The following is a 21897-nucleotide window of genomic DNA, read 5'->3' as shown; positions in this document are numbered from 1 at the left end:
TGTAGTAACAAGTATATATGTGTAGTATTGTCCAGTACTTGACTCTGGTGTTGTGATAGTGTAGTAACAAGTGTATATGTGTAGTATTGTCCAGTACTTGACTCTGGTGTTGTGATAGTGTAGTAAGAAGTATATATGTGTAGTATTGTCCAGTACTTGACTCTGGTGTTGTGATAGTGTAGTAAGAAGTATATATGTGTAGTATTGTCCAGTACTTGACTCTGGTGTTGTGATAGTGTAGTAACAAGGATATATGTGTAGTATTGTCCAGTACTTGACTCTGGTGTTGTGATAGTGTAGTAAGAAGTATATATGTGACTCTGGTGTTGTGATAGTGTAGTAAGAAGTATATATGTGTAGTATTGTCCAGTACTTGACTCTGGTGTTGTGATAGTGTAGTAACAAGTATATATGTGTAGTATTGTCCAGTACTTGACTCTGGTGTTGTGTTACTGTAGTAACAAGGATATATGTGTAGTATTGTCCAGTACTTGACTCTGGTGTTGTGATAGTGTAGTAACAAGTATATATGTGTAGTATTGTCCAGTACTTGACTCTGGTGTTGTAGTATTTACAGACCACATGACTCTTGACGAAGTCGTAACTGCTTTCATTTGTTTTCAAACCAAAATATGTCCAAACATCAGCTTTAAAAGCTGCTGGACTCACTGTATCCTCTCGTCCTCAGTCATTGCAGGTTCATATTGATCACTTAACAGATGTCAATGATTATTTTATTTCATACACGTTTTGTTCAAATGTATTTTAATATAAAATCGCTACTGCTCTTGAGAAGAGCTCAATCCTAAATGTCGAATCTAACGCTCGTCACACTTGTCTTTCATTAAACTTGATGAAGAAGGTCCAGCTCACACGTCGAGTAAATGACTCGTCCTGACAACAGTCAGATTGTTTATATAAGCGTTTACATGTGGGTGAGGATCGTTGCTGCCAAAGGCTGGACATTTCTGCGCCGCGGCCCCTTTAAGAGCAGCTAGTGAAGCGCTCAGTCGGCGCCGCTGCTGCTGCCACTTGATTGGCTGCTGCTCTCAGGGCTGAGGCGCTGGAGGGATGCTGCTGCGACCCCACCACCACCACCACCACCACCACCACCGCCTCCCACTCTCTCTCTCCATCCTCCTCTCGCTCGCATCCCTCTGAATAATCCACATCTAGGGCACGCTGGCTGAGAGGATCCGGCGTCAGCTCCTCTCTGCAGGACCGAGAGACGGAGAGAAAAACAGCCTTTTCACCGCAGAGCGAGACGGAGACCAGATATTTTCACACCCCGGACAATACCGAGAGTCAGGAGAGGAAGATTTCCATCGGCGGATACCTTTTATTTATACATATTGTTTATATATCTCTATATATTTGTACACGCGCCTATAGATCTTTGTATATATCTATATATATCCTTCTAAATATATATAGATATATATCCTGTACATATCAGTAACTGTGCTCGTCTGTTTATATTCATATTTTTATATGTATTTGTGTGTGTACATATATAAGATATATAAACAAATATAAATACATATATATAATATATATATATATATGAATTTAAAGCGCTTCACTGTGAACCCAGAGAAGGAGATTCTACCATCGGGGCTGGTCTCTGATGCTACCATATTTTGAATATTTCCTTTGATCTTCTACGTCAGGAGGACAAAGACTACGTGCCCATTTTGTATCTTCTTTCCTTTATCCCGTGGCCGTGCATCCCGACCCGACCCGGAGACCCGGGGACGAGCAGGTGGATTTGAAGGAACCTTTGCGGAGATTCTCCATCTGTGTTGGCGGCTCCGCGAGCCGGTCCGAGGAGCGCCGCAGCCAGCATGCACAAGCACCACCACTGCTGCAAGTGCCCCGAATGTTACGAGGTGACCCGCATGGCAGCCCTGCGACGCATGGACGCCCCGGCCTACGGCGGGGACTGGCAGGCCGAGCCCTACGGATACCCGCCCGGGTACGGAGGAGGCCAGACCTTACCCCCGCCGGCCTCTGGGGGAGGCAGCAGCATCATGGGCGGAGGAGGAGGTGGAGGCGGAGGAGGAGGAGGTGGAGGAGGAGGAGGAGGGGGCACTTTAGGGAGAAGTAAGGGCAAGATTATGTCTGGCGGGGGCCCTGGAGGCCCCAATCCCAAGGGCCAGTCCAAAGGAGGCCCCAAAGTAAATGGCAACAACTCCAGTGGACAAGGAGGATGGTGGCCCGAGTGCACCTGCACCAACCGGGAGTGGTACGACCAGGTAGGACCTCTTTCTTGTCCCGGCGGTGGGAGGCGGGTTCGGTGCTGAGGCTGTAGAATCCCGGGTCAGAACCCCTTCGTCAGGAACCGCAGTCCACTCGTGTGTGTGTGTGTGTGTGTGTGAGGTGCAAACAGGACTGATCCGGTCGACATGTGACGCGTGTCCATGTTTATACGTCGGTCTCCGGCCTCAGAACCTTTTTTTTTTTTCTTCTTAAACCATGAGAACCGACGTCCTGACGCTCGACGAGGCGTCGCGGCGAAGACGGTCACGATTTTAACGGACGTCTGCGAGCGTCAACGCCGTCCTCCGACCATCATGCAGCATGAATGAATCCTTCGCTCGTCAATTACGGCGAACGGAAAAAAAAGGTCACGAGATTCTTCCCAGAGAATCTTTAATTAAGGTACGTTTGGCGAGGACGTGGGGGGGGGGGGGGGTGGTTAGGGGGCGCCAACATCCCTGCGACGCGTGACAGAAGAACACGCTTCGTTGTGAGCGGGAATCGTTCGGCAGCAGCAGGAGGACGAGGAGCGAGGGGTAAAATGGAGGCTGTTTTTTGTTTTTTTTAACGTCAGAGCGAGACCAGGTCCGACTGTACACACATGACTCTGTGCTTTAATCCTGATTAGCCTCAAATCTAATCTGATTTCCTAGGAAATGACGACAATTACGCCGACCGGCGGTCGTTTTATTGTGTCAGGAAGAGAGGGATGATGAACGTCCGTCGTCGAGAGAGAGAGAGACAGAGAGAGAGAGAGAGAGAGAGCGTCCGTCATGACGGCGCCGGGGAAAGCGTTCGGCGTTTGGGGTGAAAATGCAAAAGGTTGAAAAAAAAAAGAGAGGAATAAGCCAATAAGGCGGGCGGCGGGCCCGGAGAGAGGGGGAGGGGGTTATGTAACAGGAGGCAGTTGGTGGTGCTGTCGGAGCGAGGGAGGAGAGGGAGGAGAGGGAGGAGAGGGAGGAGAGGGAGGAGAGGGAGGAGAGGGAGGAGAGGGAGGAGAGGGAGGAGAGGGAGGAGAGGGAGGAGAGGGAGGAGAGGGCTTGACACCGTGGACGAGCATCTGTCCCTTCATCTCCTAAAACAGGCTTGTGGATGGTCATTATGTCGCTCCCCTTCGCTGTGACCGGGCTGAAGCACAGCGTGGACGAATATGTAACCTCCCACACACACACACACACACACACACACACACACGCACAAACACACACACCACGGCGCTCATCCTTGGGTGGAAAATGTGGCAGCGCTCCCCTCCCCCACTACCTTTCCACCGCCACACACTCACACACACACACACACTCACACACACACACTCACACACACACGTCCACGAGGACGTAGTTTTCCCAACACGCCACAATAAGCCGCACGTTCATTGAGAATCGTTTGGATTATTTTTTTTTACGGGTTTGACATTTTCGGCGGCGGCGGATTCTCGTCTGGAGTCGATCTTGGCGACGAGATGAACCTGAATGAACGGTCGCTCGTGTTTGCGTGACGTTTGTAAATAAGTTTGAAGAAGGTTAATTACGGAGGATTCCTGGTGGGAATTTAGAGATTCTTTTTTAAAGAATCCCGATCTGAGGCGACCGTCAGCGATGGTCTTCCTCCCCCCGCGGGCGTCAATCTGTCTCCGTGTGTCTCCGGCTCCGAAGAGCGTTAAACATTCAGTGGCTCCTACTTTATTTATCGCCGTCGAGCATTTTGTCAGGACGCAGTGCCAGACCCGTGAGTCGTCGTGCTTCTGCGGCGCCGGTGTGCGACCCAAGGTGGTGACGAAGCCTCCGGGCCTCCGTCACCACCGTGTGTGTGTGTGTGTGTGTGTGTGTGTGTGTGTTCTCGTGTGCTTTGACACATTCGATTCATCGGTGTCGTCGCTCGTCGACATCTGTTCGATCGGATTCATTTCCTGTCGGATGCGGTCGGACGTTTCCCGGGCGATGCAGGCCGACGGGATTCGCGCTCGCGCTCTCGGACCCCCCGCTGTGATATCGAGGGGCTCCTTCTAGAACATGAGACGCCATCCACCGGATCAGAACACGTTCGTCTCCTCGTCTCAACCCGATAAAACACGTGATCTGCAGCCGAGACGCTGGTTCCTGGAGATGTTGGCGACAGAAGCCGCAGAGACAGGGTCGTGTTTTAATACTGTAGCCATTAGCCGCTTCGATGGTGAACATGATTACAAGTGGCTACTAGTAGAGGAGACCTTAAAACTAGAGGCGACGGGAACAGGAAATACGTAAGGAAGTGGGGGGTTATGGTTAAGCGGTCTCAGGTTGACAAAACATCACGGTCAGAGTGATGCGTGTGTTTTGGAGTCACAGGAAGAAACATGTATGTTCAAGTGTCGCCGCAAACAGAGCTATTTTTCGTCGTCGTCCTCAAAAAACACTCTTCAAAACACTCTAGAACTGCTCGTCCCTTTTGAAGCCTCCACATGAGAAATTGTTTAAAAAAAAGTCAAATTTTTAAGCTTGTTTGTAGCGGAAGCTAAAGAGCTAACATGCTACACAGACCCAGTGTCTCATCGTATGAACAAACGTTTCTGACTCTAATAAGAACAGTTTATTCTTAAATTCATCCTAACGTTTAGTTCACATGAGAAGAAAATGAGTGAAATTTGGATGAACTATCACTGGTTAGCGCGGTCGACTCACAGCAAGAAGGTTGCTGGTTCACTTCCAGACCAAGCCACCTTTCTGTGTGTAGTTAGTTTGTTCTCCCCGTGTTGTGTGGGTTTACTCCGGACACTCCGGGTTCCTCCCACAGTTCAAAAACATACAGAGGTTGATTGAGAACTTGGGGAAAATTGTCCGTAGGTATGAGTGTGTGTGTGAATGGTTGTCTGTCTTTGTGTGTCTTGAGACAGACTGGCGTCCTGTCCAGGGTGTCCCCTGCCTCTCACATTAACATCTGTCAGTGATAAGAATCTAAAGATAGAAGCGCACGATATCAAACACAAACTCACAACTACATGTTTGTTGACTCACTCATGAGATTTCTTCAAAAAGTCTGAGCTGTTTCTAAAAATAGCTCTTTTTATTGATTAGTTTATTTAATCATCTGCTTCAGCCACGGAGACTCTTCAGATGCTCGGATGAAAACGTATCTTCTCCACCTGCGATGGCTTCGCTCTTCAACTATATTCATTAGCGGAGAAGAACGTTCCAGAATCACGGTGAAAGCTCGGCTGCGTTCCAGAGATTCCGTGCGTCCATCGCAAGAATCCTCGGCAGAAGTGAAGATGTAGTGATCCACGGAGGAATGTACGCGTGGAGATGTTTGGTTCATCTTGTGAGGCACTAGTTTACGTCAGTATGAAGCTGATGTTCTCTCATAGTTCTGAGCTCAGGAACAACCTCGAACCATTTAGAACAACGAGGTTATCGTTGAGAATCTTTCGGTTGTCGTGAGAAGAATCAAACGACCAGATTAAAGGTCTTTGAACTTCAGGTCTGAAGCCTCGACGACACGTTCGTATGAAAGCACTTCATGTCACGGCAGCAGCTGATGAGTCAAACAAGGCCGACGTTCCATCTGTCCTACATGTGACACAGAATCCCGATATCACGTTAATCGTTCAACCGTTGGTTACGTGAACTGATCTTTATCAACAACCTCTCAATGTCATCAACTCTTGCGTAGATTCTGCTATTACTTCATCTTTGATGATCAAAGACTCTGACCTAGATGTTGACCTGAGAGTCCGTCACCATATCTGTAGTTATGAGATCCTGACGTGATGTTAGCATCTTAGCATCTTAGCATCCGTGACATGATCTCCAGATTGGACTGAACTGACTCAGGAGAAGATGATGGTCAAGGATGGAGTGGTAGCATCTTCTCTTTCTTCTTCACTTTATAAATGAACCAGGTGATGATACTTTCACTTAAAAGAACATGTTGTGATCAGTGTTTACCTGAATCATCTGTACCCACAAACCTTATTTTTATTTGGAATCAGTCCTTCAGAAAGTTATTATTTCCAACGTAGTCATTTTACTGTAATGAAGGTTTCATTTTGGATACTTGCAAACGCGTGTGTATGTGTGTGTGTGTATGTGTGTGTGTGTGTGTGTGTGTGGCTAAATGTAAACTGGAATAACATCAATGAAACAATATTCCAGGATCAAAAATATCCTCCTTATTTCAACTATTTTGACCAATACATTAACACTTGATGTATTTGCACCAGATCACACGCCTGTTGTGTCTAACGAACGACTTTAACTGGGTCAGTGTGTGCGTGTGTGTGGGTGTGTGTGTGTGTGTGTGTGTGTGTGTGTGTGTGTGTGTGTGTGTGTGTGTGTGTGTGTGTTCATGACTAGATATTCTCTTGTCATACAACAAATAATAAACATGATTTTTGTCTTCTCTTGAAATACAACAGTTATTACAGCAGTGAGATGTTTGAAGGTGTCGTCATGTTATTGTGTAGAACTAGTGTGTAATACCAGGGCAAAGTAATACTACTAAGTGTTACTTTGCACCATCTGAGCTGCTTCGTTCGTGCAAATAAAGAATTAGATAAATCATCCTTGAATATATAAAATGTTCTGCTCATTTTTATTTTAAATGTTACCAACGTTAACATTTACACTCGTTTACTTTTGTAATAGAACCAAAGTTGCACAAAATACAGATAATATAAGATTAAAAGCAACATATGAGCAATGATATGATTTAATAATTGTCAAACAATTAGCAACTGAATCTGTTTGACTAGTTTATTGTGTTCGTCGTATGAATGTGGGTCTGGAGCAGATCCCGGGAGAACTTCTTGAACAGGTCACCAGGTCTGTCTTAGGTCACACAAAGACACACAAAGACACACAACCCTTCATACACACTTTCACCCCTACGGTGTGTTGAACAAGCTTTTGTAAAGATTGTGGGAGGAAACCGGAGTAAAAAGTCCACACAGAGAGGCCACAGGTTTGGTTACTGTTTCTTGATCCATCATTGAACGAAGTAGTTGATGTTGTTCAAATGTCGCTCAACACCGTCGTCACGGGAACGTGTCGACACATCTGAAGAGCAGCACAACACGTCTTTGTTTATTGTTTGTTTTGGTAAAATTCTGGGTGACTCTGTTGAAATAATCTGTCGTGTCAATCTGCCCTCGCAGTCGTGTGATGGAGGTAATTATACTGAGTGTCACCTGAGTCTGGAGCTGTTTTTAAGCTGCTTAATTTGGATCCAAATGCCATTTCATTCATCCACGAATCAGAGAACAAGATTTAATTTGTCGCTAGAAAAACCCTCTTATATCAGGTCCTTACTAGTCTCTGTGTCGCACACACACACAGACACACACATGCACACACTCACACACACACACACGCACACACACACACACACACACACCCACACACACACACACACACACACACACGCACACACACACAAAGTGTTCCAGACCTTGAGAATCTGGGGTTAAAAACAGTCTCAGGTGATTCTCTTCAGAACAAGGGAGACACGACGCGCTGCAATATTTATTTTCACAAAGGTTTGCTCTTTACTCCGATGTAGGAAGAGGTAGTGACACAGAAGAAGAGTCGGACGATGACATCACTAGGTTTGGAAGAATTTTGACAACCGTCTTTCTCTGTGAGAGATTGCGTTTGTTGTTACTGTACAGTACACAACATGTTAGCACATTAGCATATTTTCCTGGTTTGTTGGCACCACTGTAATCATGCCTGCTTTGTTTGTACAACGAGTTCCTTGACACACGTTGACAAACCTCCATGATTGACCAATCACAGCAGAGTGGGTGTGGTTATGGTCAACAAGATTTCATCTCCAGAACAAAAACGTTTTTGCAGTGGGCGGAGCTTAAGATCATTTTCTTATGTCAATATTTCAATGAAAAGAGAGTTTTGTACAAACACACACTGATGATACAATAGTCACACATCACAACAACACACACCCAGTGATGATACAATAGATTCACACATCACAACAACACACACACACTGATGATACAATAGAGTCACACATCACAACAACACACACACACTGATGATACAATAGAGTCACACATCACAACAACACACACACTGATGATACAATAGAGTCACACATCACAACAACACACACACACTGATGATACAATAGAGTCACACATCACAACAACACACACACACTGATGAGACAATAGAGTCACACATCACAACAACACACACACACTGATGATACAATAGAGTCACACATCACAACAACACACAAACACACACTGATGATACAATAGAGTCACACATCACAACAACACACACACACTGATGATTTAATAGAGTCACACATCACAACAACACACACACACACACACACTGATGATACAACAGAGTCACACATCACAACAACACACACACACACACACACTGATGATACAACAGAGTCACACATCACAACAACACACACACATATCAACACATCAGTGTATAAGCCTTAAACTCTGGTTTAAATGTTACTCTAATACTCTCTCTTATCTTATATTCTATAATAATGTTGTATAATAATGTGTAAACGATACTTTGGCATCAATTTATAAATGTCTGTCTTTTATTGTTGACATATAATAGGATTCAACATCATAAAGCTAACAACACGTCGCTAACATGTTGCTTAACATCGTCCGTCACCAACATCAAGTCAAAGATTTAATAGTTGTAGGTCAAAGATCTCATGTTATGTTGAATTTAGATGAAGATCTGAAGATACGTTCGTGAGAAGCTTGAAGTTAAATAGGCTCCTCCCCCTTGAGTGATGGTTCAAAACCAGAGCTTCAGTCCGTGCAGAGATTTAAACCATAACAGAATCATCTCAAAGTATTTCACCGCCTAAGACAACGACACATGGATGGACGAGTCGGTAAAAAGCGGTTTTAAAAAATTGATGCATGTTGCTTTGGAAGTTTTTTAAGGTGGCTTAAAAAAAATGTTTTTTTAAATCTGAAATAAAGGCAAATACTGTGGAGTCATGTTGGGAGAAGCTCCGCCCCCACGGGAAAATCATTAACCAATCATTTTGACGGAGGGGCGGAGTTTAATATTCAACGGATCTCCACATGTTCATTTTTTCATTCATTTTCTACCGCTTTATCCCTTATGGGGGTCTCGGGGAGACTGGAGTCTATCCCAGTATCATAGGGCGAGAGGCAGGGGACACCCTGGACAGGATGCCAGTCCTTCGCAGGACACACACAGACACACAATCATTCACACACACACTCATACCTACAGACAATTTCCCCAAAGTTCTCAATCAACCTCTGTATGTTTTTGGACTGTGGGAGGAAACCGGAGTGTCCGGAGTAAACCCACACAACACGGGGAGAACATACTAACTCATACAAAAGGTCAGAAGTTGGCTCGGCCTGGAAGCGAACCAGCAACCGTACGTGCTAACCACTGCGCCACCGTGAGCCCGATCTCCACATGTTCCAACACGTAATACCAGGAGAAAAATGGAGTGAATTGACCGTATTCTGACAACACATGTTGGGAAAACACTTTTTGGCAATGAGGAAAATAACATAACATTTCCTTATTTAAATCCACATTTAAGTGTGATTTATTTCCTACATTTTGACCACCTTATTTTGGCCCTCCTGGCCCTCCTGGCCCTCCTGGCACTCCCTACGTTTCAAAGCGCGTCCTACTGTTTATCGTGTGTGAAAATGGTGGCTTCAGTGTTTTCTGTGGTGATGAGGATGTTGGTGAGAGTGTGGTTCTGTGATCCATATGGTGGTCGTCAGAGGCGCTGCCAGGACCTCGGTCTCTGGCTCGCAGTGGGTGAGGAGAGGAAGGCTGGTCGGCCCGAGGACGGCGCTTGTTAACGCCGTCGTGAGGAGATTTGATTGAACGGTGGTGGGTGACGGGATAATTGTACATGTGCAAGATTAGATTCCCGGCTTTGTTAAAGTGGCGTCTTCCTCTGCGAGCGCATCACCCACTTGCTTCATGCAGTGGATCACAATCAATATCAGTGAAGAGCGAGTCCCAGAGCCTTCTGACTCCTCTTCATTTTTGTGGGGGTGTGTGGGTGATTTCAACAGTGCTTATCACTTTTATTTCACTCTTATATCAGCTGTTATTCCTGTAGCACTTCAGTGTGCAGGACACACAATCGCACGGTGTGCAGAGAAACAACAAAAGAACGATTAAGAAGCGACGGATCTTCTGAAATAATACGTTCCGATGACTCATCCTTTAATGGAAAATAATGGATAAACAATGATTCTCTGTGACACCATCAGTACTGAGTCCCAGTTACAGTGTTTGCACAGAAATACTTCATAATATCGTCTTTAATTCAACTCTGAACTGTAGTAACTCAAAGTAAATCAACAGAGGCTTCATTGAAAAACATTATTGAAATAAACAATTTTACACAACGTTCAAAACATCTGAGTCAATGAAAACTATCTTTATTATATTTGCATTATACTGTCTTTGAAATGTACTATATTAAGATGGATGGATAATGTTGATGGATAACATAGATGGATGGATGGGTGGGTAAGATAGATAAATAGATAAGATAGATGGATGGATGGATACGATAGATGGATGGATGGGTGGGTACAATAGATGGTTGCATGGATACAATAGTCGGATGGAGGGATACAATGGATGGATGGGTGTATACAATGGATGGATGGGTGGATACAATAGATGGATAGATGGATACAATGGATAGATAGATGGATACGATAGTTGGATGGATGGCTATGATAGATGGATGGACAGATACAATAGATGGATGGATGGATACGATAGATAGATGGATGGATGGATACGATAGTTGGATAGATGGCTATGATAGATGGATGGACAGATACAATAGATGGATGGATGGATACGATAGTTGGATGGATGGCTATGATAGATGGATGGACAGATACAATAGATGGATGGATGGATGGATACGATAGTTGGATGGATGGCTATTATAGATGGATGGATGGATACGATAGTTGGATGGATGGCTATGATAGATGGATGGACAGATACAATAGATGGATAGATGGATGGATATGATAGTTGGATGGATGGCTATGATAGATGGATGGACAGATACAATAGATGGATGGATGGATACGATAGATAGATGGATGGATGGATACGATAGTTAGATGGATGGCTATGATAGATGGATGGACAGATACAATAGATGGATGGATGGATACGATAGTTGGATGGATGGCTATGATAGATGGATGGACAGATACAATAGATGGATGGATACGATAGTTGGATGGATGGCTATGATAGATGGATGGATGGATGGATACGATAGTTTGATGGATGGATGGATGGATGGATGGATACAATAGATGGATGGATGGATACAATAAATGGATGGATGGATACGATCTACCGTATATGATAGTAGTTTCTGATATTATGATAGTAGTTTCTGATGTTATGATAGTAGTTTCTGATATTATGTTAGTAGTTTCTGATATCATGACAGTAGTTTCTGATATCATGACAGTAGTTTCTGATATCATGATAGTAGTTTCTGATATCATGACAGTAGTTTCTGATATCATGATAGTAGTTTCTGATATCATGACAGTAGTTTCTGATATAATGATAGTAGTTTCTGATATTATGATAGCAGTTTCTGATATTATGATTGTAGTTTCTGATATTATGATAGTAGTTTCTGATATTATGTTAGTAGTTTCTGATATTATCATTGTAGTTTCTGATATTATGATAGTAGTTTATTTTGTGATCAAGTTTACACACAAGCAAACGTAGTGTAGTAACCAAGTGTGTTGTGTTTCTACCATGATTCCTTGAACACGAGCTGCTGAATCTCATGTTCTGTCGTAAATCTCGTCTTTTTTGCTCGAATCATGGAAATGTTTCTCTGTTTGTTGGACATTTCGGTGAAGTAGAGCATTTCGTAGCTGCTTTGAGGGCCATCGCTGTCTAATGCATTATCCAAGCAGCCCTTCAGCCATTTGGTCTGGTCTGTGTGTGAGTGTGTGTGTGCGAGTGTGTGTGTGTGTGTGTGTGTGTGTGTGTGCGAGTGTGTATGCGCGAGTGTGTGTGCGAGCACTAGTGTTCTTCGTTTCTCTATCTCCCTCTCGTCTCTCTATCCTCCTCCGCTCTTTCTTTTTCAAACATGCTCTGAATCAAAGCAACATCAGAAGCAGCAACACAACGACACACAACACTTTGGTGTGAGTCTGCCAGTCGTGGTGTGAAGACGGAGTTATGTTGGGTGACTTGAGGAAGATCAGGTGTCGTCGCTGACGCAACAAGAAAGTTTTGAGACACAGTTGTTTTCTGATCGTTCTCCTGGTGATTGACAGGATGATCAATGAATTTAAAATAATATTCACACATCGATATATCAATGTTTCTCTTTTCACGATAATGGATCAATATTTAACATTGATTATGTTCGAATAAAGTGAATATAAAATAAACTTGTTTTTTATTTACAATAACATGAAAATATTCAATGGATGGATGGATGGATGGATGGATGGATGGATGGATGGATGGATGGATGGATGGAAACATGGATGGATGGATGGAAACATGGATGGATGGATGGATGGATGGATGGATGGATGGATGGATGGATGGATGGATGGATGGAAACATGGATGGATGGATGGATGGATGGATGGAAACATGGATGGATGGATGGATGGATGGATGGATGGATGGATGGATGGATGGACGGACGGATGGATGGATGGATGGATGGATGGATGGATGGATGGATGGATGGATGGATGGATGGATGGATGGATGGATGGATGGATGGATGGATGGATGGATGGATGGATGGATGGATGGATGGATGGATGGATGGGTCGATCTCCATCTGTCATCTTCTTGGTTCTGATAAACCAGGCTCACTTGTTTGAGTTGGTGAAGACCATCACCTAACATGTTTGATTGTGTAACTATAATAACAACTTTATTGACTCTACACACCATGACACCATGTTAGTGAAGCTCCAGATGATTGGACCACAAGTTACAACATCAACCAATGGGATGCTTTCTTTTTCATAAGCTCCGCCCACTGAGTGGAAACACTAAGAGATTTGATTGGATCAGACGTATTATTATTGTGTTGTTGTTTTATTTTGTTGTTGTGCGGTTGTGTGGTTGTTTTATTGTGTTGTTGTGAGGTTGTGATAATATGCTGTATTATTGTGTTGTTGTTTTATTGTTTTGTTATGAGGTTGTGATAATATGTTGTATTATTGTGTCGTTGCGATGCTTTGTTGTTGTGTTGTTGTATTACTGTGTTGTTGTTTGGTGATAATATGTTGTATCATTGTGATGATATGTTGTTGTTGTGTTGTTGTGATGACATGTGGTTGTTGTGAGGTTGTGTTGTTGTGATGATATGTGGTTGTTGTGAGGTTGTGTTGTTGTATCATTGTGTTGTTGTGATGACATGTTGTTGTTGTGTTGTTGTAATGATATGTTGTATTATTGTGTAGTTGTGATGATATGTTGTTGTTGTGGTGATATGTTGTTGTTGTGATGATATGTTGTATTATTGTGTTGTTGTGGTGATATTTTGTTGTTGTGATCATATGTTGTATTATTGTGTTGTTGTGATGACATGTTGTTGTGATGATATGTTTTATTATTGTGTTGTTGTGAAGATATGTTGTTGTGTTGTTGTGATGATATGTTGTGGTGATGATATGTTGTGGTGATGATATGTTGTTGTGATGATATGTTGTTGTGGTGATATTTTGTTGTTGTGTTGTTGTGATGATATGTTGTGTCGAGATCACATGATCACATGATCACATGATCATCAACTTCCAGTAGAAAGTCAGATTCACGATGGTTGTGATCATCTGACATTTGAGGACGTGTGTGACGAGTTGTGTATTTCAAGATGGATCCTGGCGGTTGTGTAGTTGTTGATGAAAGGGTGACGTGAGCTCAGTGTTCGCGGTGTCAGAGCGATGATGCAAGAGTGAAGACGAGAAGAATGACGGGAAGAAATAGAGGAGGAGACGCAGCCCCGTGTGTTGCCATGACGACAGGCTCGCTCAGAGCCTCTAATGATGCTGAGGATCTGCAGGCGGAACGATCCGGAATCTCAGGATCAGTCCGACATGTTCTGCTGTGTCACCAACATCTCCTGAAGGTTCTATTCCCGACCTGCAGATCCTGATCAGATTATAGACGTGGTTCAGTGAGGATTAATATTCTCCGGAACATTCCGATGATGTCATCATCCAAATCCACACGCTAATAAAAGAGCTAACTGGCTAATAGAACGAGCTAACAATGCTAGCTGCTGTCGTGTGTTTTTAAACACAACATGTTAAACACATGATGAAGGATTTAATTATTTCAGTGACAACAGAACATTATTGTCACTTATATTTTGATATAACGATTCCAATAATTAAAAAATGTATCGTCTAAATATAATCTTTTTTGATTTGTAGCCTCTTTAAATTAAATATAAAAATATTCTGACAACAATTTTAATTTAAAAAGCTACGAAATATAGAACTTATTAAGTGATATTATTAAATTAAAATTCATCCATTCAATATATATATATATATATAATTAAAGAAAATGTAAGAACTATTGAACGAACAATTTTAAATTGAATTTAAACATTTCAACCTATTAAAATATAAATAATTGAATTAAATTATGAAATGAAATAAACGCATCCTTTAAATGTAGAAATGATTATATTCAACAATTAAAAAAAGAGATTTGAAATATTCTGATATGTGTATAAATACATAAACTTGTGTTATGATCTGATCATTTCTCTGGAAACGATTGAAAAACAAACACAGATGTTCAGTGAAATATAGTCGACAGTAAATATAAAGTATAAACTTAGATATCCATGATTCTCGCGTCAGTAGTTTCTTGCTTCAAGGCCGCAGTTCTCGTCACGTCGTTGAAACAATAATTGATCATTATTAAAATATATTGGTCATAATAAGACATATTATTACTATTAATACTATTCCTAACATGTATTTAACCATGAATATTAAACATCATTAAATGTGTTTTATATATTATTAAAACGTATGTAATGCACCTCTTTGTTTATCCCAGCTATTTAGGGCAAGAGGCAGAGGACACCTTGAACACACAGAGACACACAAGTGTTCACACACAGACTCACACTTTGACTGACATTTTTTTATTTTATCTCAATTTTTGTTGAAACTAAAGACGTCACAGGTTGTAGGTGATAAATAGATTGATAATAACATTGATCAACGTTGTTTAAAGTCGTGTCAAAGTCTGGGATAAACAGATCCTTCATTAAAAGCAGCAGAAAACAGTTTATTGTTTTTAAACTCTTTTGTCTTTGTCACTACAAACATCAACATATGGACATTTGTAACAAGCGTAAAGTTTCTCTCTCGCTTGTGTTTCTTTGTGTCGTGTTTTGTGTAGTTTATCGTCTTCAACACCTACTGGTGAGAACAAGGAATGAATAGAGACGTGTGGGCGTCACCTTTAGCGGGTAGATGTAGCATGTTAGCTCACATGATAGCTTACAGGTTAGCTCCCTTGTTAGCTCATGTGATAGCTTACATGTTAGCTCCTATGTTAGCTCACATGTTAGCTTACATGATCACTTACATGTTAGCCTCTATGTTAACTCACACGATAAATTACATTTTAACTCCTGTCTTAGCTCACATGATAGTACATGTTAGCTTGCATTTTAGCGTACATGTTAGCTCATATTTTATCTCACATGATAGCTTCCATGTTAGCCCACATTCTAGCTCAAATGAGCTAGATGATCATGTAGCTTACATGATCGCTTTCATGTTAGCTTCTATGTTAGCTCACATGATAGCTTTCATGTTAGCGTACATGTTAGCTCACATGTTAGCTCACATGATAGCTTCCAATGCTAGCTTAAATGATCACTCACATGCTAGCTCACATGATAGCTCCCATCTTAGCTTACATATTAGCTCCTATGTTAGCTCACATGTTGGCTTACATGTAAGCGGAGGTTTTGTTTTTAAAGTACAGTCTGCATGATGTGACTTCACCACTGCATCAGAGTCAGAAACTAGGCGGACATTTTTCTGTGGCCCTCCATTTGAAGTTGAATGTTTGTGTGCTGAGCAAGAGACGTCTTTGTGTGATTGTTTAGAAGTTTAAGTTTAACAAAGGTTGTGTATTATTTGATTAATGGTTAAAATCATATTTTATCTTTCTACACAATCGTGGTTCGTGAGTCGTGATCCTGCTGAAGCACTGACTTGTGGGACATTGATGGATCCAGGAAGTAGAATCACTCACCAAATGATCCGTTGCTAAAATTAGACTCCGCTAATTACAGGTCAGGAGATGAAATTAGACGGAAGTGAGAAATAAGACGATACCAGGACAGACTTGTTACGGATTAAAGACTTTTATTCTTCAATATAACAAAGTTTCATGTCAGCGACGCTGATGTTCAGGAACACGTGTTGTTATTGTCATGTGATGTTGTTTTAACGTGTTTGTTTATCACAATATAACTTCATTAGCAGATGATACGCTGCTCTTCACACAATACATTTTTATACTTGATCTCAAACTTAAACTCAAAGTGTTGTTGTGATGATATTGTGTCGTTTAATGTCGTTTAATGTTGTTTAATGTCGTTTAATGTTGTTTAATGTCGTTAATCTCGTACAGACGTAGCATCTTCTCACTGAGCTCGTCTCTCAAAATACTTTTGTAACCTGTCAATGTTTTAAAATGGATGAAGCTGCGATAAAGCAGAGCAGGAGTCGTGAAGTACAAATACAAATACAAATACTCTTCATTTCCGGCCACAGTGCTGCATGTTGAGGCGTCTGGAAGAGACTCGGAGTAGAGCTGCTCCTCGTCGAGGTGTGTTAATGGTCATGTGTTCAAGTCCCACCAGAGACAACTTTTTGATTCTTAACTTGAATGTTTCATGAAAAGTGTTTACATTTTTCATGACATAACGTCGGCCATTTTTTAAATGATATCCCAACACACACTTGAATGAATCATATTTGTATTTATATTTATATTTATATTTATATTTATATTTATATTTATATTTATATTTATATTTATATTTATGTTTATATTTATATTGGTCGCAGGATATAAAGAGGAAGCGAAGGTTCTGCTCTTTAATGGTCATATTTGAAAGACAAAAATAACAAGTTATTGATTCCTCAAGATTTAAAAAGATTTCCTAACTTTATAATCTAATTAATAATGTAATAATGTATTTAATCACCTTAACTTCTGCTACATGTTAGCTCCCATGTTAGCTCACATCAAAGCTTGCATGTTTACGCTAACATGGGAGCTTTCGTGTGAGCTAACATAGGAGCTAACATGTGAGCTAAAATATGAGCTAACATGTGAGCTAACATGAGTTAACATCCAAGCTAACATGTAAGCGATCATGTCAGCTAACATAGGTGCTATCGTGTGAGCTAAAATATGAGCTAACATGTGAGCTAACATGAGTTAACATCCAAGCTAACATGTAAGCGATCATGTCAGCTAACATAGGTGCTATCGTGTGAGTTAAAATATGAGCTAACATGAGTTAACATCCAAGCTAACATGTAAGCGATCATGTGAGCTAACATAGGTGCTATCGTGTGAGCTAAAATATGAGCTAACATGTAAGCTATCATGTGAGCTACAATAGGAGCTATCGTGTGAGCTAAAATATGAGCTAACATGTACGTTAACATGTGAGCTAAAATGTGAGCTAAAATGAGTTAACATGCAAGCTAACATGTAAGCTATCATGTGAGCTAACATAAGAGCTAACACGTAAGCCAACATGGTTTGTTGGTTATTTATTTTTATTTATTTTCTTGAACGTCTTAATTAATGTCTTTTCAAACATATTCATGTTTTTCATCGTGTGTCAGAGAAGATCACGCTTTCATTGATGCTGTACGTCTTAATACATGTGTATTTGACAATAGAAGAACTTGACTTAATACATGTGTATTTGACAATACAATACCTTGACTTAATACATGTGTATTTGACAATACAATACCTTGACTTAATACATGTGTATTTGACAATACAATACCTTGACTTAATACATGTGTATTTGACAATACAATACCTTGACTTAATACATGTGTATTTGACAATACAATACCTTGACTTAATACATGTGTATTTGACAATACAATACCTTGACTTAATACATGTGTATTTGACGATACAATACCTTGACTTAATACATGTGTATTTGACAAGAGAAGAACTTGACTTAATACATGTGTATTTGACGATACAATACCTTGACTTAATACATGTGTATTTGACAAGAGAAGAACTTGACTTAATACATGTGTATTTGACAATACAATACCTTGACTTAGTACATGTGTATTTGACAATACAATACCTTGACTTAATACATGTGTATTTGACAAGAGAAGAACTTGACTTAATACAAGTGTATTTGACAATACAATACCTTGACTTAATACATGTGTATTTGACAATACAATACCTTGACTTAATACATGTGTATTTGACAATACAATACCTTGACTTAATACATGTGTATTTGACAATACAATACCTTGACTTAATACATGTGTATTTGACAAGAGAAGAACTTGACTTAATACAAGTGTATTTGACAATACAATACCTTGACTTAATACATGTGTATTTGACAATAAAATACCTTGACTTAATACATGTGTATTTGACAATACAATACCTTGACTTAATACATGTGTATTTGACAATAAAATAACTTCACATGACGGATCAGATTTTTTAAAAACCCGTCAGTGGATTCAGCCAAACTTAACCTTGTATTATTTAGTTATTATTAAGAACGACTAGTCATTACTTAGTTAAATGAAGGAAAATATATATCATTTTAAATCAATTGAAAGAAAGAGATAGTAGAGAATAAATGATTAAATAGTTACCAATAACTTACACAGTAAATAAATGTAACATGTTTTTCTGGAGTGAAATGATGGATTTAAAATAAAATGGTGAAAATATTTTATAGAAAATGTCAAATGAATTCTTTATTTGAATAGTTATTGTTGTTGTTCTTTAATATAAACCTGAACCTTTATTGATGTTTTGAAAATAAAAATGTATTTTTCTAACAAGACACGAGACACACTTGAAAAGTCATTAAATAATTTAAAAGATGTCAAGATATCTTCATCTTGGATCATCAATACTCGTATCTTCGTGTCTTTGCTACGAGGTGATGGTTCTTCAGCAACATCTCGTCTCACCTTGAGCTTCTCCTCGAGGCCGGAGCGTGAACGAGATGTCGCTCGCATGGTAATGGAGGCGCTATTGATCGGACTGCAGCGTGACAGACGCAGCAGGATCAGAGCGGCGGCGCTCGAGCGCGGATCAGAACCAGAACACGACGGTTCTGATGGACTCCAGTCTCTTCGTTCGACATGTTTCTGTGACGACATCGTCTCGGTTTCATCTCCTGCCCGCGAGGAGGAGGCTAGGAGGAGGCGAGGAGGAGGCGAGGAAGAGGCTAGGAGGAGGCGAGGAGGAGGCGAGGAAGAGGCTAGGAGGAGTCGAGGAGGAGGCTAGGAGGAGGCGAGGAGGAGGCGAGGAGGAGGCTAGGAGGAGGCGAGGAGGAGTCGAGGAGGAGGCTAGGAGGAGGCGAGGAGGAGGCTAGGAGGAGGCTAGGAGGAAGCGAGGAGGAGACGAGGAGGAGGCGAGGAGGAGGCGAGGAGGAGGCTAGGAGGAGTCGAGGAGGAGGCTAGGAGGAGGCGAGGAGGAGGCGAGGAGGAGGCTAGGAGGAGGCGAGGAGGAGTCGAGGAGGAGGCTAGGAGGAGGCGAGGAGGAGGCTAGGAGGAGGCGAGGAGGAGGCGAGGATGAGGCGAGGAGGAGGCCAGGAGGAGGCGAGGAGGAGGCGAGGAGGAGGCCAGGAGGAGGCGAGGAGGAGGCGAGGAGGAGGCGAGGAGGAGACGCGGAGGATGCGAGGAGGAGGCTAGGAGGAGGCGAGGAAGAGGCTAGGAGGAGGCAAGGAAGAGGCTAGGAGGAGGCGAGGAGGAGGCTAGGAGGAGGCGAGGAGGAGGCGAGGAAGAGGCTAGGAGGAGTCGAGGAGGAGGCTAGGAGGAGGCGAGGAGGAGGCGAGGAGGAGGCTAGGAGGAGGCGAGGAGGAGTCGAGGAGGAGGCTAGGAGGAGGCGAGGAGGAGGCTAGGAGGAGGCTAGGAGGAAGCGAGGAGGAGACGAGGAGGAGGCGAGGAGGAGGCGAGGAGGAGGCTAGGAGGAGGCGAGGAGGAGGCGAGGATGAGGCGAGGAGGAGGCCAGGAGGAGGCGAGGAGGAGGCGAGGAGGAGGCCAGGAGGAGGCGAGGAGGAGGCGAGGAGGAGGCGAGGAGGAGACGCGGAGGATGCGAGGAGGAGGCTAGGAGGAGGCGAGGAAGAGGCTAGGAGGAGGCAAGGAAGAGGCTAGGAGGAGGCGAGGAGGAGGCTAGGAGGAGGCGAGGAGTTGGCGAGGAGGAGGCGAGGAGGAGGCTAGGAGGAGGCGAGGAGGAGGCGAGGAGGAGGCGAGGAGGAGGCGAGGAGGAGGCGAGGAGGAGGCGAGGAGGAGGGGAGGAGGAGGCTAGGAGGAGGCGAGGAGGAGGCGAGGAGGAGGGGAGGAGGAGGCGAGGAGGAGGCGAGGAGGAGGCGAGGAGGAGACGAGGAGGAGGTGAGGAAGAGGCTAGGAGGAGGCTAGGAGGAGGCGAGGAGGAGGCGAGGAGGAGGCTAGGAGGAGGCTAGGAGGAGGCGAGGAGGAGGCGAGGAGGAGGCTAGGAGGAGGCTAGGAGGAGGCGAGGAGGAGGCGAGGAGGAGGCTAGGAGGAGGCTAGGAGGAAGCGAGGAGGAGGCGAGGAGGAGACGCGGAGGATGCGAGGAGGAGGCTAGGAGGAGGCGAGGAGGAGGCTAGGAGGAGGCGGGGAGGAGTCTAGGAGGAGGCGAGGAGGAGGCGAGGAGGAGGCGAGGAAGAGGCTAGGAGGAGGCGAGGAGGAGGCTAGGAGGAGGCGAGGAGGAGGCTAGGAGGAGGCGAGGAGGAGGCGAGGAGGAGGCTAGGAGGAGGCTAGGAGGAAGCGAGGAGGAGGCGAGGAGGAGACGCGGAGGATGCGAGGAGGAGGCGAGGAGGAGGCTAGGAGGAGGCGAGGAGGAGGGGAGGAGGAGGCTAGGAGGAGGCGAGGAGGAGGCGAGGAGGAGGGGAGGAGGAGGCTAGGAGGAGGCGAGGAGGAGGCGAGGAGGAGGCGAGGAAGAGGCTAGGAGGAGGCGAGGAGGAGGCTAGGAGGAGGCGAGGAGGAGGCTAGGAGGAGGCGAGGAGGAGGCGAGGAGGAGGCTAGGAGGAGGCTAGGAGGAAGCGAGGAGGAGGCGAGGAGGAGACGCGGAGGATGCGAGGAGGAGGCGAGGAGGAGGCTAGGAGGAGGCGAGGAGGAGGGGAGGAGGAGGCTAGGAGGAGGCGAGGAGGAGGCGAGGAGGAGGGGAGGAGGAGGCTAGGAGGAGGCGAGGAGGAGGCGAGGAGGAGGCGAGGAGGAGGCGAGGAGGAGGCGAGGAGGAGGCGAGGAGGAGGCGAGGCCTCGGACGCCGCATCCGCCGCAGCAGCAGCTCC

General features: G+C 43.6%; 1 protein-coding gene across 2 annotated transcripts in view; it reads left to right on the top strand.

Moving 5' to 3' along the window:
* The first annotated feature begins 1196 nt into the window (after positions 1-1196).
* dlg3 (discs, large homolog 3 (Drosophila)) overlaps positions 1197-21897 on the top strand; it is a 71104-nt gene continuing 50403 nt past the window's right edge. The window contains exon 1 of one of the 2 annotated variants that reach the window (XM_087799849.1): positions 1197-2255. In XM_087799849.1, the coding sequence (XP_087655975.1) occupies positions 1845-2255 (411 nt within the window). In that variant the 5' untranslated portion in view covers positions 1197-1844. The remainder of the gene's footprint in view (positions 2256-21897) is intronic. The other variant, XM_087799850.1, reaches the window with a different exon arrangement.

Source organism: Callionymus lyra, chromosome 9, assembly GCF_982586985.1.
Source record: "Callionymus lyra chromosome 9, fCalLyr1.hap1.1, whole genome shotgun sequence".
Taxonomy (NCBI): domain Eukaryota; kingdom Metazoa; phylum Chordata; class Actinopteri; order Syngnathiformes; family Callionymidae; genus Callionymus; species Callionymus lyra.
This window is presented reverse-complemented; position numbering and strand designations above follow the sequence as displayed.